Source organism: Tamandua tetradactyla, chromosome 17 (assembly GCF_023851605.1).
Source record: "Tamandua tetradactyla isolate mTamTet1 chromosome 17, mTamTet1.pri, whole genome shotgun sequence".
Classification (NCBI taxonomy): domain Eukaryota; kingdom Metazoa; phylum Chordata; class Mammalia; order Pilosa; family Myrmecophagidae; genus Tamandua; species Tamandua tetradactyla.
The window spans coordinates 61,778,783-61,795,001 of NC_135343.1; the positions used below are offsets into that span (position 1 = coordinate 61,778,783).

The window sequence follows — 16,219 nt, forward strand, 5'->3', positions numbered from 1 at the left end:
GTAAGTAAGTGAGAGAGAAAGGGGGTAGACACACACACACACACACACACACACACACACACACACACACAGACATGTGCACACAGACAGAGACAGAGATAAAAAGAAAAGTGCATTAGATCCCCAAAGTTGTTGGATTCAGAAGATGTCAGCAAACTACAGCCGTCAGGTCCAGAACGTGCTCCGCTACTTGTTTCTTTACATAATGTTTCTTTTGCAGCAACTGCCACTCGTTTGTTTTTCGTGGACTATGGCTGCGTATCTCCCACAGAAGCAGGGTCTAATAAGTTTGACAGAAGGTACAGGGCCCACAGTGTCTATACCATTTATATCGTGGGTATCACAGAAATGTTGGTGATCCCTGGCACACAGTAGGTACAGATGTACACACAGAAGGGCAGCAATTCTTAAGTGGATAGGAAGGCCCTGGAAACACCCACAGAAGCATATTATATCACAATGTGAACTAGACATGCAGCAGATCACATTACATTCGTATTTAGCCGCATGCGTGAAAATGGTCCCTAACTATGTATAGAACCGTTCTAGGGAGCATGGGGAGAAGGATACCCCAATCTAATCTGGTCAGACCTAGGGCTGCAGTCACACAAAGGGTCCCAAAGGTTCTTTTCGCTTTCATTGATGGGAACACTCACTCATGGGTGTCTAAATGTTTTATCTCCTAAAACAAACCTTGCAAAGGATTATTGTTCTGCCATTCGCTAATAGAACGGTGGCTGTTTGAGGGTTTGAATTGAGACTGCAGTTTGTCTAGATGCACCCTTAGACCTACACTGAATCCAGCCTTTCGTTCGCAGGATTTAAACACTATTCACTGGGGGATGAAGTAGTTGTTTGAGTGATAAAATTAAAACCATGGGTTCTTTGATTGATATGTGAAAATGAATTTATTGTTTCTAGGATTATTCTTTGGACTTCTATTTTTTTATGTCCACTCTAAAGACATTTACTTGACATGCTTTCAGGCCATACCCTTCACCTGTTCACAGCAGTACACTTTGAAATGGCTTCCTTGCCCATGAACCACCAACCCCATCGAGAGTTGAAACATCATGGCTCTTTGCAGCCAGTACCCACCCCCATTCCCTTGTCCCTCGGCACCACCACTGAGAAATGGAACTCACATCTCTTCTTTTCAAGGCCATCTTCTTTTTTTAATTTAATTTTATTTATAATCACAATCGACTGGTTTTCTTTTTGTGAAAAATCACATGTATACAAAAAAAGCAATGATTTAAACCACATCACAACAATTAGTTGTAGAACAAATTTCAGACTTTGATATGGGTTAAAAGTACAGAATTTTACACTTTTACTTCTCCCTGCTCTAAGATACTGGAGACTAAAAGAAATATCATTTTAGCAATTCAGCAATCATAGTTGTTTGTTAACAAACTATGTGACAGACTGTATGATATGCCTACGTGCAGAAATCCATCAATGCATGGGTGGAAATCCCAGGGAATACAAAATAAGCCACAAAGTGAGCTTTTGATATACAAATGCAGTGTAGCCCACACTGCCCCTGTATCAAGACACATGGACAAACTGGGCCCCTGACTCATATATAAAGGATTGCATTGACAAAATATCTACGGGGATGGTGGCCGGGCCCTCCACCCACAGCCCGCCAGCCTGCATCCAGTGCGCCCAGCCTGGGAGTGATGGGTCCCTGAGCGTCCTGCAGCTGGGACTTTGTGGTGTCCCCTTCTTCTCGGAATCATCACCAGTACTTGCGTGGCCCTGAGCAGATGCACAACCAGCCTTTGAATGAAAAAGTGGAGGAAGTGAATGGTTATACAGGGAAGGAGCCATGTAGTTGGGACGAGCTATAAAGGCAAGTAATTTTATTTGATGACTGCGGTACCTGTAATAGGCGCAGAAAGAATGAACACAAGAGGCTCACAGCACTGAGCTTAGGAGTGTTGCTGCAGCGTTTCGACGCAGTGAGCTCTGTCGGCCAGAATCCCTGAGTCAGTGCAGTCCGGGGAATATGGCCTGCCACCGAACTGAAAGACGTGTAGAAGGACGGGAAGTTTGAAGAGCCCATGGTCAGCAGGGAGGAGACCCGCGGGCTGGAGGACGCTGTGGTGCAGGGCGGCCTGCCTGGGTCCCGGCCTGGCGGCGTCGGCTCCCGGCCGCCTAAAGGGGCCATACTCCGAGGCCCGGGGGTACTTTCACCTGGCCCCGGCGCTTCAGGGACACCCCTGGGCCCCTGGGGCTCCTGCCACTTTGCCGGGAGCAGGTGAGCCGCGGCCCTGGCTTCCACGCGGGGCCTGCGCTAGGGAAGCCCTGGAAGGGCGCGCACCGGCGGGAGCTGGAGAAGGGCAGCGCCCGCCGCAAGCCGCCCTCCGCCCGCTCCCCGTCGCCGCCCTCCGTCCCCGCGGCGGCCTCCGAGGGCGACTGGGCGCTCCTGCTGGAGCAGATGGGCGCGCTGGCCGTCCGCGCAGGCCGGCGGGAGCCGGAGCTGGGGCGGGGCGAGGCGCGGGTGGAGGAGGGAGAGCGCGCCCTGGAGCGGAGGCGGAGGGCGCGGCGGGAGGAGGAGCGCGCCTTCGCCCGGGCGGGCACGGCGGGCGCTGCAGGCGGAGAGGGAAGCGCTGCAGGCGCGGCTCCGGGAAGTGAGCGCTGGGAAAGCGCCGTGGGCTTGGTGCAGCCACGCCGAAGACTCCACTGAAAGAGGGACAGAGGCGGAGAGGGACGGCTGCGTAATAACCAAGCTCCTCCTGTAGGGTTTTGGTTCCTTTCACCACCCGCGACAGCGCCACCCAAACTGTGGCTCCCGGATCGGCATGTTTGGAGCGGCCTCTCCGGCCCCACCGCAGCCCTACTGGATCAGAGTCTCCCAATGTGGGGCCCTCCAGGCCTGCCGATGCTTGCTTAAGTGTGAGAAGCACTCCGGGAAACCAGGGCAGAGCTCAAAAATCATTTCCTCTCTGGGCTTACCAGTGTGTATGGGGGAAGCCCCAGCTGCCTCCTTCGGTGTTGCATTTACAGGTCAAGGGTGCAGCTGCATGGAGGTAAGAACTCCAGCAGCCCTGAAGAACCCCATCAGATGAGCCAATGGCCATCAGCGCCCGGGACCTTGTATTTTACCTTATGACTTAAGGGCAGAAACTTCTTTACACATCAGACTGCTAGCACACATCTATACACCAGCTAGGTTAACTATGGATGGAAGGTGCATGGAAATGAGGACAAAGCTTGAGACTGGGAGTTTACTGAAAAAAAAATTTTTTTTTCTCATTTTCTGTTGCATAATCTCTGCCCATCGTCCACTTCTGTAAAGAGGACTATTAGCTTCTATTGCTGCCCTGTACTTTCATCAGCTCTAGTGCCTGCTTCCATTCTTGCTCTCCCAGTGAAGTCCCGGAGAGCCCCTGATTTCACTCGCGACCACACCTTCCAAGCCCCAAACTGCCCACCCAATAGCAGGTTCACCCTATGTCACCTCAGCCATCCTCTTCCCCTTTCAGACCTTGTGGCAGCTGTTGTAAATTTGCCCCTTTTGTTGCTTCCCCCCTCCTGCCCTCTTACTGACAACACAAGACGTCAGCCCCTTGTCCATTGGAAGAACAGTTCCTTCCCCACGGGACTTCACATCTTCACTTCTGGGTCAGAGGAGAAAGGGTCCCTCTCAGTCAAGCCCATCTCTTCCCCTCATGTTTTCATCTCACTCCTCTTCCAAACCTTTACTGGGTGTTTACTCCATTAGTTTTCCCTCCTTTCCTATGTCTGACACTGCCACGTTTTCCAGACTCTTCTTCAGTAATGCTCAATATACTGAAAAACTTCTCCCTGCCTGGTGCTTCCAACTGAACATCACATAAGACTCGAGTCATCTACATTTTCTCCCCATTCTACTTACTTCTTTCCTTGATGATCAGATTTCTTCTCTACAGTGGGCTCTTAAGGAGCCACTACCATCTTCCAATCACTGAATATGATGTTTTCTTTTCAGTCTTCATTTCGCTCAATCTCTCCCACCTTAAAATTCCTCCATGGGCAGTAGGAATTTGCTTTTGCTTCAACAATTCCTCTTCCTGATATAGACTCATAACCAAAAATCTCTCTTCAGGCTTCATTTCTCTAGTTTTTTTATATTGAAAATGTTCAAGCACCCAGGAAACGCTGGAAGGCTAGTACAATAAACTACCCATATATACTCTTCACCTGCACTAAACCAAGATTCCTACTCTTGGTTAGAAATCATCTCTCTGAATCTAGCAAAGTCCCCTCAGAATTTTTTTCTCATGACACTTTTTTTAAGAAGCCCAGGCCGGCTATTTCATAGAAGCCCTTCATTCTCGATGTGTCTGATTGTTTCTTCAGGCTATTTCTATACTCTTTGACTCACCTACTTGTACAACTGCAATGATAACCCCTATGCCAGTGACTCCTAAATATCTCCAGCCTTGAATGTTCTCCCAGGTTCCAGTTCTTCATACCTAATCCTCTGCTGCCTCCACCTGCATATCCTGCTACTACAAGTGGGAGGGGCAAGATGTGAAAGCAACATTCCTGCTCCTCCGAATCATCTTTCTCTGTTGCCTGCCTTGCTGGGGCTGCCACTTCTTCAGACTCCTTGGCTGCTGGCTGTCCTGCAGAACCCAGGGTCTCCTCTGTACAGGATGATGTCTTTTTCATGCATTTAAATGAATCATTTGGTTCCTGCCCTAACCACCACATGCCCTACCTTTGCTCTTTGTTGCTTCCATTCTTTCCCAATTTTCACTCTTCACTGCTCCATTACCTCTAACTAGAAGCTTGAAAGTACCTCAAGTCCACACCATCTTAGCATATGCCTGTGTTGTCCCCTGTACTCTGCTTTAACATGACATGTGGAATTATAACTGACCAAATAAAGGACTTCATGTGTGTTTAAATTCTTCAATCTCCCACCCAGACCAGGCTCTGGAAAAAGCACCAATAACTGTGACATCTTTGATAAATACTTAGTCATGCTGCTCTGTTCAGTGCTTCTGGCCAACTGTGAATTCATGGTTTTGCTCAGCTTTTACTTCTTGGCTTTCTTAGTGCAAACTAAGTGGCTCCTGCCTGGTGTTTTTGTGAGGTCTGAGGGCCCTTGAAATAGTCTTTGGTTTAAAGAGCAAATGCTCCATGGGAGTCTGGGCCTTGGGAATGCAGGGGTCAGAATGGCTGGTGCCTTTGAGCGGAGTTGGCATGCAGCCCGTGTGAGTTTGGATGATTCACGTTGTCTCCTGGTCCTGGGATCCTCATTTGTAGAGATGGTCAAGAACAGAGCATCCTTGTGGGATTGTGAAAACCTGTGTCTGTTGCTCCTTTTATGCAGGATGTGAACATATGAGTAAAAACACATTTCCAAAACCTAAATAAATGATATAGGGGACTAGGGTAAACAAAAATTGTGTAGATGGCAATACTAATGATCAATGAGGGAAGGGTAAGGGGTATGGTATGTATGTCTTTTTATTTTTGTGGAGTGATGCAAAGATTCTAAAAATGATCATTATGATGCAAATGCAACGATGTGATGATATTTTGAGAAAGTGATTGAATATTTTGGACTAGTCTACCACGCATGAAGATATCTCAAGAAGCGTTTTTCTCAAAAGAGTGTCCCTAGTGACCTTCTTGTTTGAAGTCTCTGTGGCTCTGAGCTCTGTCCCTCATCTCTGTAAGAAAAAAAACCCAAACCCGTGACTAACTTGCCTACTGCTGCTCAATTAGCCAAACGATACAATGGCAGAGCTAGGATGGAGTCCGAGGTCCAGGACAATTGAACTGGAGGCTGGTTGCCGGAGGGCGAGGTGTAAGGCGGGCTCTGTGTGGCTCTGCAGCACTGAGTGCAGGGGGTCACCATCCGTCTCCCCAGCCCCCCAGCTTGCGGCTCCCGGGGCCTCCAGGAGAGCTTTGGCCCGGCCACGACCGGGGCCCGCCCGGCATCTGGTCCCCTGTGGGCCCGCCGGGTCCTGGGCCTGCTTAGACCCGGCAGCCGGGCCTCCTGCGGGGGGAGGCGGCGAGCGCAGCGCTGAGGGGGAGAGGTCGGGCCCCCCCAGCCGGGCAGTGTGGCCGGAGGGGCCCCAGGGGAGCCGACGAGACGCAGGCGGTGGGGTCGGGGTGGGGCCTGGCCCCGGAGGGCCGCAGGGGCAGGGGCAGGGGCCGGGGAGGGGCGCGGGGCCCCAGCGGGAGCCGGTGGGGCGTTGCCGACTCAGGGGCAGGGCCGGGGCCTGAGGAGCCGCGGGCTCCGGTGAGGCCTGTGGCGGCTGCTCCTGCCGTCGGGGCCGACGCGGGGGCGGGGCCGGGGCCGGGGCCGGGGCCGTCCAGGCGGCGGGGAGCGGAAGTCGGGGAGCCGCCCCGGCCGCCGCCGCCGCCTCCTCCAGGCCGGGGGTGGCCACCGCCACCGCCACCGCCACCTCGCAGCCGACCCCGAGACACATCTGGGGTCAAGGGGCGGCGGAGGCAGCAGCGAAGGAGACGCTCAGGGAACGTGGAGGCCCCTTGCCTCCCACAACATGGCGGATGACGCCGGCTTCGGCAGGTTTTGTTTCTTTCGGGGTGAGGTGGGTGATGCTGCCAGTTTGGGGAGGGTCGGGCCTTGCCCGGAGGGAACCGAAATACCGTCTGCTCGTGGTAGCCAGCATCAACCAAAATGTCAGCATCTCCCGACAAACGCCGAAGGGAACACGGCCGCAGGGAACTGAGCCGGCCTTGCACGCTCTGCCTTCGGTTTCGGCAGCACACGCAGTCTCACCGAGTGTGGACCTGATCAGTGGCACTGAAGGCTGAGGTGAGAGGGGCTGAAAGTGAGACCTCCGATGGGCCAGATTGTGCATACCTGAAAGTGCAGGCTTCTGAAATAGCGGCCCCCCAACTAGCCAGGAATGATTTGGCTCTTCTTTGGTTGGTGCTTTTGATCTCTCCCTTCCTTTACCCCAGGCAACCAGTGGATGAATGTTCAGGGCTAATTGCAGGCCCGGCAGCTGGGTTTGAATTACAAACCAGTCATCCCTTCAGGGTAGTCAGGGCGATGAATTGGGTGGTGTTTCACAAAGTGCTCCTAGTGGAGGCCCTGTGGTTACAGCTGTGCTCCTTGAAGCTCCAGAGATCCCAGGTCCGCAGCTCAGACTGATTGAATGCCTCTTCTTCCTTCTACTCCAGAGTTGAGTTCCTGGGCCTTGGTTAAGATGAAGAGGGAGAGGAGCTGATGGTGCCCTACATCGATTCCCTCGCTATCAGTGAAGCACGCAAGAAGCAGCTGAAGAAGTAGGACTATTTTGACTGCATGTGCTGCAAGTGCTGCCAGACAGGGTGAAGGATGACCTGAAGGGACACACAGATGCGACAACTCCTGGGGCTTTTGTGGCTGTTTTCTCCAGGAGCAAGTCAAGGGGGATTTCCCAGAGAATCAGTTCAACCCTGTCAATGAGTTTCCCAGACGATGGTCCCACGACCTCTGGGAGGTCATATGGTAAGTCACCCCATTTCTCATCTGTGAAATAGGAGTCACGGCACCCCCGGCCAAGTGTAGTTACATGGGCTGGCGGGTGGGGGGATGTGATGAGGTGATCTGTGTCAAGTGACTGGTATATGGAGCAGACACTTAGTGGATTTCAGTTCCTCCCCTGCCCCTTTGTAGGTTAAGTAATGCTGAGAATTTCAGACAATAGTTGTGGCTGGTACCTGGTGATGGAAACATTATTCCTAACCACCACGGAGAGGTGAAACAGAGATGTTCCCATGTTCACTTGGTTGTTTTGATGGTTGTGTAGGTGACCTGCGGCCGTTAGTTCCTGACCCTTCACTTAGGTATGCTGTTCCCACCTGGTGACAACATGCCCAGGTCTTCCAGCCCAAGGTACAGAGCAGGCTCATCTCCTGATGTGAAAGATGTGATCTCTGGTGGCACCTGCCTGGATCCAAAGTGGTACATTTGTGTCCTTTTAACCTCCAGCTGGGTTTCTCTATTAAAATCACTCAAGTAACTATCTTGAAAGAAAAAGCAACAACAAAACTCAATCTAAGCAACTGACCATAGCTTTTTAAAAGGAAGTGCATCTGAAAATACCAAACAGGCTGTTAGGATGTGGTAGATAGAAAATGGAAAAGAATTAGGAGACCCTTGTTGTAATTTTGCTTATGACCTGAAGTGTCTGTGTTTTCAAGTCTCTTCCTGTTAGGTCTTGGTTTCCTTATTTGTGAAAGAGGGAGTCAGAGTAACTTGTAAATTGTTCTTCTAAGGTGGACTGACTGCCTATGGTGTCATCACAGTTGTTCTCCTTTCTTTTCCTGATAGTACTTTATCCCAGCCATAGTGCTCTTTAGTGTGCCATCCTGTCATTCAGCTCGAAGCCTTTGAGTGGTATCAAAATCTTTCCTAATTCCTTGATATATGTAAATATAAATCTGCATCAAAAGGAGAAATAAATATTTGAAGCATGAAAAATAATACCAAAACTAGGAAACATTTCTTTAAATGGTAGCTTTGGGAATCTCCTTGTTTTGGCTGTTTAGGTTTTTCTTTTTCTTTCTCTCCAACATTTATGCATGGTTCTCACAGTCAAAATGTGCCAGTGTATCAGTGTTATGGGCCGATAGCCCCTTCTTCTCCCTCCCCACCCCGGGCTTCCTCTTCCCCTCCTCTTACACCTTTTCCATCCATTCCTCCCTGGCCTTCTCCTCTGGCTCTTCTCTAGGCCTTTCCTTGCTCTTTTCCTTTTATTTATTCTGAGGCTCCCGTTGAAGGGAAACCTCCTGCCTAGGGATTCCCCAGAAAATTTTCCTGCATTTACTCTGAGAAGTGGAGCCAAGTGGAACAGCCCATTTTCTTTGTCACAGAAGCAGCCTGTTTAACTTCTCTCCATGTTGTACTTGATAGTTACAACCTTCAGCCACGTTGTATTGGGAATCTTCACTGTTGCCTGTCTTAAAAAATTTTGTATTCACTTTTTTTAGGTGAAAGTGACATTCTTCCCTCCAACATCAACTTGAGCAAGATTTTTGTGAACACCTAACCACCTGGCATTCTCTGAATCTACCAGGCATACTACTGATTATTCTAGGAAATCATTAAGAATTTTGAGTTTGAATGTCAAGAGACTTACAGTAGATTAGAGAATTGTAATCATGAACTAGCTGTGATTTTATGAGCCACTTCTTGGGCAAGAAGCTTTGGAAGAAGCCTGCAATGTAGGATTGATGGCTTGGTGGTGTCCCTCTGGACCACCAAAGACAGAACAGTACTCAGCCTGGTATGAGAATGACTGTCTGTCCAATGCGTGTGATTCAGATGGACTTAGGAAAGCAGACATTCACTGAAATCACGTGTCTGACACAATGAAAGCACCCTAGTTGACAGGAAGCTTAACAACACTCTGGGGCTAGAAGTTCCGGCCCACACTGGGAGACAGCCAGCAGCCAGACAGCACACCTCCTCAAGGGTCAGCAAAGGTTAAGTCAGGAATAAGCAGAGCAGGAGTCAGGGCCCTGAGGGATACATCACTTCTTAGGGTGAGTCCACAGGACAAGTATGTGTGGACATGCAGAGGGAGTCCAGGGAGACCCAGTTAGAGAAGAATATAGAAACCAGCATGGCCAAACTTCTGGGTATATCAAGAACGTGCAGAAGCTAAAGTGGATTAGGGGGTCAGGAGAACACATGGAAAGCCCTTCTAGGGCCCTCCTGACCCTGAAGCAAGCTGTCCTGCCCAGGGGCCTCCAGGTACACAGGATGGGCACCCACTGCAGAGCTGACCGAGGAAAGTCTAGGGGGATCACCAATCTCCATCTTTAAAGGTGGGTGTATTTTTATAGGGCAGCCTCACAAAACAATGTGTGCAGCAAACTTAAAGGGAACTGTTGAGAGTAATTCCTTACGGGGAAAATAATTGGACAGCCAGATATCTCTATCTATCTATCTATCTATCTATCTATCTATCTATCTATCTATCTATCAATCTATCTATTCTTCTATCCTTCTATCATTCCATCATTCCATATTAGTATATCAATTATTCTACCTTCATACAGTGGAAAAGTAGTCCTTTATTAGTAGCAGTGATATTGATGCTTTCATGTTGGTAGGGGGAAATGTCCAAAATATACTGAGTAAAAAAACAGACTGTTGAGATAAAATTATTATTCCAGTTAAAGAAAAATACTTGAACATATTGGCATATAGAAAAATGCCATGTGCACCCATGCAGGCCAGACATTCAGATAGTACCCACTGAGCGCAGGTGGGAGCTGATGGTCTTGAACAAGGCTATGAGATTTGGTCAATTGGAAATGCATCATGAGTAGATGGGTGATGAGGGAGCTAGAAAAGCCATGGGAACTTTGTGGCACAATTGCGGATATGAGGCGTCCACCTTGAGGAAGGTGTTCATCTGGCCCCACAGTGAAATTCTAAGATGCATCTCTTCAGAGTTGAAGTGGGCTGCCTCGTGAGAGCCCCTCAGCTCACTCTCCCTCCTTTCCTCAGGCCTCCCAGGAAGTGGCAAATGAGCTGATAGAGTTCTGCAAGGCTCCCCTGGAAAAGATTGAGATGGCTCACTCAGAGGGTCTGGAACATGAGGTAAGAATTCACTTTTTAAAGGGCATAGGTTTGTCCTTTAATCAGTGGCTCAGAGTATCATCACATGGTTGTGTATTCATCACCGGCATCATTTTTTTTTAAAAAATCAGTCAACAACCTACAAACATGAAGATTCTTACCATATGATCATTCCATTCTTGGTATATAAACAGTAACTCGCAATATCATCCCATAGTTGTATATTCATCACCACAGTCACCTCTCAGAACATGTGTATCAATCCCTAGAAAAAGAAATAAAAAGGAATAAATTCATACATACCAATCCCCCTCCACCTCCCCTTCACGGATCACTGTATTTCGATCTGCTAAATTTATTTTAACATTTGTTCCCCCTATCATTTATTTATTTTTAATACATGTGTTTTATTCATCTGTTAAAGGTAGATAAAAGGAACATCAGACACAAAGTTGTCACAATCGTATAGACACATTGTGAAAGCTTTATCATTATGCAGTCATCTTCAAGAAACGTGGCTACTGGAACACAGCTGTACATTTCCAACCTCTCCATTACGCCTTAACTAAAAAGGTGATATCTGTGTAATGTGTAAGAATAACCTCCAGGATAACCTCTGTACTCTGTTTGGAATCTCTCAGCCATTGACACTTTATTTTGTCTCCTTTTGCTCTTCCCCCTTTTTGTCAAGAAGGTTTTCTCAATCCCTTGATGCTGAGTCCCAGCTCATTCTAGGATTTCTGTCCCACGTTGCCAGGAAGGTCCGCATCCCTGGGAGTCATGTCGCACGTAGATGGGGGAGGGCAGTGAGTTTGCTTGTGGTGTTGGTTGAGAGAGGCCACAAGTGAGCAATAAAAGAGGTTCTCTGGGGGTGACTTTTAGGCCTAATTTTAAGTAGGCTTAGCCCATCCTTTGTGGGGTTAATTTTCATATAAAAAAACCCTGTCATGGACTTGGTCCTGATTTATCAGCTCCAGCCTTTAGTTCTGAGAACAGTCTGGTCCAGGCAAAGGGCTGCAGTTTCTTAGATGTCATGAGGAAGTGCATCTGTTCCCTATTGTTGCTGCAACAAGACAAACTTCGTGTCTTAACACAAATTCATTATCTTAGAGTTCTAGAGATCAGAGTCCAAAGTGGGTGTCACAGGGCTAAGACCAAGGTGTCAGCAGAGCTCTGTTCCTTCTGGAGCCAGTTTCCTTGCCTTTCCCAGCTTCTTAAGACTTCTAGAATATCCACATTTCTTGGTCTGTAGTCCCAGGAAGCAATCACATCATTCTGCTCTCTGCTTCAGTCACCATGTCTCTGCACCTGCTGCCCCTCTCTTTCCCTCATAAGGATCCTTGCTAGACACATCTGTAATGGGCTGCCTTGAGAAAATAGCTCCCTGGCCTCCAGTCTCCTCAAATAAGTCTACCACCCAATTCCATGTAATGAGATTAACCCTTCATTGTCTGCTAACCCCTGGGGGAACAGTTCTTACTCTTCTGGAGTGACTAATCCTGTTTCACCAGATGAAACTTCAATGAATGCCCGGGAGTAATTGGCTTGAAAGACATCTCTGTTTCTTTTCATGATGCACCCACACCTCCCCTCTTTTCTTCATGACCTGTAGCTCAACTAAAGTCTCAACAGGCCCTGAAAGGTTAGGAACAACGTGTGGCCCATAGGAGGTATGCTATACTCCAAAAGAATCGCATGAGTTTTCCGATCTATAAAGATAGAAATCAGGGTAATATGTGTGAGGATGGATATTACTGGTGTGGGGTAATGGTGGAAGGAATATAAAGTTGAATCAAGGTGAATTTATTGATGTGCTCCACTAAGCAGCGATACTGCATTCAATGTTGTAGCTTGAGGAGTTAGAAAGGGCATTAACTTTGTGCTTGGATGGTTGGCTGAAACATAGATCAAAAGGTGGGCAACATTACTGAGGTCAAAATGCCAGAATTTTCCTGGTATAATGTATATGAGGGGATCCAGTGGCTTGGACATGTGAAAATGTTAGAGGGGGTTTTTCATGGAAGACCTGTTCACACACGCCAGCAATGTCCAGATAACAAATCCTTCACCAGAATCGTGAGAAATGAATTCATGAGCCTAGCTCCATCATCCCTGTAGAGCTGTGGAGTTGCTGTTCTTTGTAGGTCAGATATTGCTCTAAGAAGTGCTGACACTGAGCAGGAATTCTTAAACACAATAGATATGATGGGATCCTGAGTTGGCAGAAGATATGTGGCAACTGTTCCTCACTATGGATAGGGTGGGTACAGCCACCATAATGGACTCATAGCAGCAGTCAAATAATCTGACTCACAGAGATTTGTGGTATTGTCTAGTAGATCATGGGGTAGCTATAAGTAAAATAGATGGGCAGTCTACTAAATTCTTCTTTGATCCAGAGAAGCAGTAGAATTCTAGGTCAAGTGAACATCAGTCTACCTCTCTTACAAAACCAGAGAGTCATGGCCCCTTACTCAAGTGCCAGATTAGAGACAGTTTACAGACTTAGAGCCCCTCAAATGAGGAGAGTGATGAGTACTCTTGCGGAAAAATCCTTTTTAAAAAAAAAATATTTTTATTATAAACAAGAAACAGACATACAGACATTCTTGCCATACAAACATTCTTGACATGGTTACAAGAAAGGGTTCACAATATCACCCCATAGTTGTGTATTCATCACCATGATCTTTTTTTTTGAACATTTGCATCTCTCCTGCAAAACAAAGAGAAAAAGAAGAGCTTGTTCATGCCATACCCCTTACCATTCCCTTTCATTGAACACTAGTATTTCAATCTACATAATTTATATTAACCTTTCTTCCCCTTAATATGTATTTATATTTTTATCCGTATTTCTTACTCATCTGCCATACTGTAGATGAAAGGAGCATCAGACACTAGGATTTAACAATCATACAGTCACCTCATGAAAGCTATATCATTACACAATCATCTTAAAGAAACATGGCTACTGGAACACAGCTCAACAGTTTCAGACACTTCCCTCTAGCCTCTCTCATATACCATAAGCTAAAAAGGAGATATCTGTATAATATACAAGAAGAACCTCTATGATAACCTCTCGACTCTGTTTGAAATCTCTCAGCCACTGACACTTTTTTTTTGTCTCATTTCTCTCTTCCAGCTTTCGTTTGAGAAGGTTTTCTCAATCCCTTGTTGCTGAGTCCTAGCTCATTCTAGGGTTTCTGTCCAGTGTTGCCAAGGATGTTTACACCTCTGGGAGTCATGTCTCACATAGAGAGGATGAGGCCAGTGAGTTCACTTTCCATGTTGCCAGAGAGAAAGAGAGAGGCTGCATCAGAGCACAAAAGAGGTTCTCTGCGGGTGACTCTTAGGCCTCATTTCAAATAGGTTTAACCTATCCTTTGTGGGGTTAATTTCAAAGGAAGAAACCCCAAGATTGATGGCTCACCCTGTTGATTTGGTTGTCCCCACTGCTAGCAAGTATTTCGGGAATTCTCCAAATGGGGAAGTTGAATTTTTCCCCTTTCTCCCCATTCCCCCAAGGGGACTTTGCAAATACTTATACTGTTCAAAACACTCTGAGATTTATCAGGGCACCACTCTAACCTGGACAAACCTACAAAATCTCATGCCTTATTCAAGGTTCCAAGTACTTATGGTGTTCAATTAAACTGTCCATATAAGTTAAATTAGGAAATGCACTAGTCAAAATATAAATTTCGTGCCAAATAAACATTTCTTGCTTTAGTCTCACACAGAATTTGAAGTTCTAAAATAGGAATGGCCATCTGTTTTTGATATCCTGCAATCTTGACTTTCCTTTGTTCCTCCTCAAGCAAAAACACTTTTCAACTTTTACATTTAGTCACTATCATTGTACACTCTAGGAATTCCTAGATTATGCCATCTCAGTCTTTATCACTTCTCTTTCCTTCTGGTTTCATACGTGCCCCCAGCCCTCCTCATTCTGTCATTCTCACATTCAACTTCATTCAGTGTACTTTTGGAATCACGTAGTGTTGTGCTATCCATTTCTGAATTTTTATAGTCAGTCCTGTTGCACAATCTGTATTGCTTCATCTCCAATTACCCAATCTCTACCTGATTTCTATCTCCTAATAATCCCTGTTCTTAACCTAAATTCTCCAAGTTCACTTAATAATGTTAGTTCATATCAGTGAGAACGTACAGTATTTGCCTTTTGTTTCTGGCAGTCTCACTCAGCCAGAACCATCCACATTGTTACAGGCATCATGAGTTTATTCTGACTTACAACTGCACAATATTCCATCATATGTATATACCACAGCTTTTTAGGCACTCATCTGTTGATGGACATTTGGTCTGTTTCCATCTCTTGGCAATTGTAAACAATGCGGCTATAAACATTGATATGCAAATGTCAATTTGTGTCCTGGCCCTCATGTCCTCTGAATAGATACCTAGTAATGGTATTGCTGGATCATATGGCAATTCTATACTCAGCTCCGAGAGGAACTGCTAAACTGCCGTCCACAGAGGTTGTGCCATTTTACATTCCCACCAACAGTGTCTCTTTCTCCACATCCTTTCAAGCACTTGTTGTTTTCTGATTTTTTTTTTCTGATAATGGCGATTATGGTGGGTGTGAGATGATATCTCATTGTGGTTTTGATTTGCATTTCCCTAATACCCAGGGAAGTTAAGCATCTTTTCATGTGCCTTTTATCTATTTGTATTTCCTCTTGTGAGAAGTGTCTGTTCATGATTTTTGCCCATCTTGTAATTGGATGTTTGTCTTTTTTTTTTTAATCAAGTTGAACAATCTCTTTCTATATTTTGGATACTAGACCCTTATCTGATATGTCATTTCCAAATATTGTCTTGCATTGTGTAGGCTGCCTTTTTAATTTCTTGACAAAGTTCTTTGATTCAAAACAGTGTTTAATTTTGAGGAGTTCCCATTTATCTATTTCTTTCTTCAATCCTCATGCTTTGCTTGTGAGATCTAGGAAACCACCACCTATTACAAGTTTTATAAGATATTTCCCTACATTTTCCTCTAAAAGTTTATGGTCTTAGGTCTAATGTTTAGGTCTTTGATCCATTTTGAGTTAATTTTTTATAAGGTGTGAGGTATGGATCCTCTTTCATTCTTTTGCATATGGATATCCATTTCTCCAATCACCAATTATTGAAGAGACTGTTCTATCCCAAGTGAATTGACTTGACTGCCTTGTCAAAGATCAATTGTTCATAGATGAGAGGGTCTATATCTGAACATTCTACTTGATTCCATTGGTCAATACATCTATCTTTAAGCCAGAACCATGCTGCTTTGACCACTGTAGGTTCATAATATGGGGAAGGATGCTTTTTTTTTTTAATTAATGAAAAAAAATTAACTAACACAACATTTAGAAATCATTCCATTCTACATATGCAATCAGTAATTCTTAATATCATCACGTAGATGTATGATCATCATTTCTTAGTACATTTGCATCGATTTAGGAAAAGAACTAGCAAAACAACAGAAAAAGATATAGAATGATAATATAGAGGAAAAAATAAAAATAATAATAATAAAAAAATATATATATATATAAAAAAGGAGAAAGAAAAAAACAAAAGATACAAACAAACAAACAATCAAAAAAAACTGTATCTCAGATGCAGCTTCATTCAGTGTTTTAA

General features: G+C 45.9%; 1 protein-coding gene, 1 long non-coding RNA gene and 1 pseudogene across 6 annotated transcripts in view; 2 read left to right on the plus strand and 1 right to left on the minus strand.

Moving 5' to 3' along the window:
- Positions 1-845: 845 nt before the first annotated feature.
- On the minus strand, positions 846-7,647 carry LOC143661328 (uncharacterized). The gene is made up of 3 exons (XR_013164513.1): positions 6,839-7,647; positions 1,889-2,030; positions 846-1,785 (listed from the first exon to the last, which is right to left on the minus strand). It is a non-coding gene; the product is annotated as an uncharacterized LOC143661328 (long non-coding RNA).
- Positions 2,046-2,750, plus strand: LOC143661705 (zinc finger BED domain-containing protein 3-like; annotated as a pseudogene).
- The window catches only part of LOC143661327 (uncharacterized), a 128,461-nt gene continuing 118,575 nt past the window's right edge, over positions 6,334-16,219 (plus strand). The window contains exons 1-6 of one of the 5 annotated variants that reach the window (XR_013164509.1): positions 6,334-6,790; positions 7,162-7,471; positions 7,773-7,927; positions 8,956-9,795; positions 10,484-10,576; positions 10,980-11,128. Coding sequence is in view for 1 of the 5 variants with exons in the window: in XM_077134879.1 (XP_076990994.1) it covers positions 10,572-10,576 (5 nt within the window). In the remaining 4 variants the exon portion in view is untranslated. The remainder of the gene's footprint in view (positions 6,791-7,161; positions 7,472-7,772; positions 7,928-8,955; positions 9,796-10,483; positions 10,577-10,979; positions 11,129-16,219) is intronic. The other 4 variants (XR_013164511.1, XM_077134879.1, XR_013164510.1 and 1 more) reach the window with 4 other exon arrangements.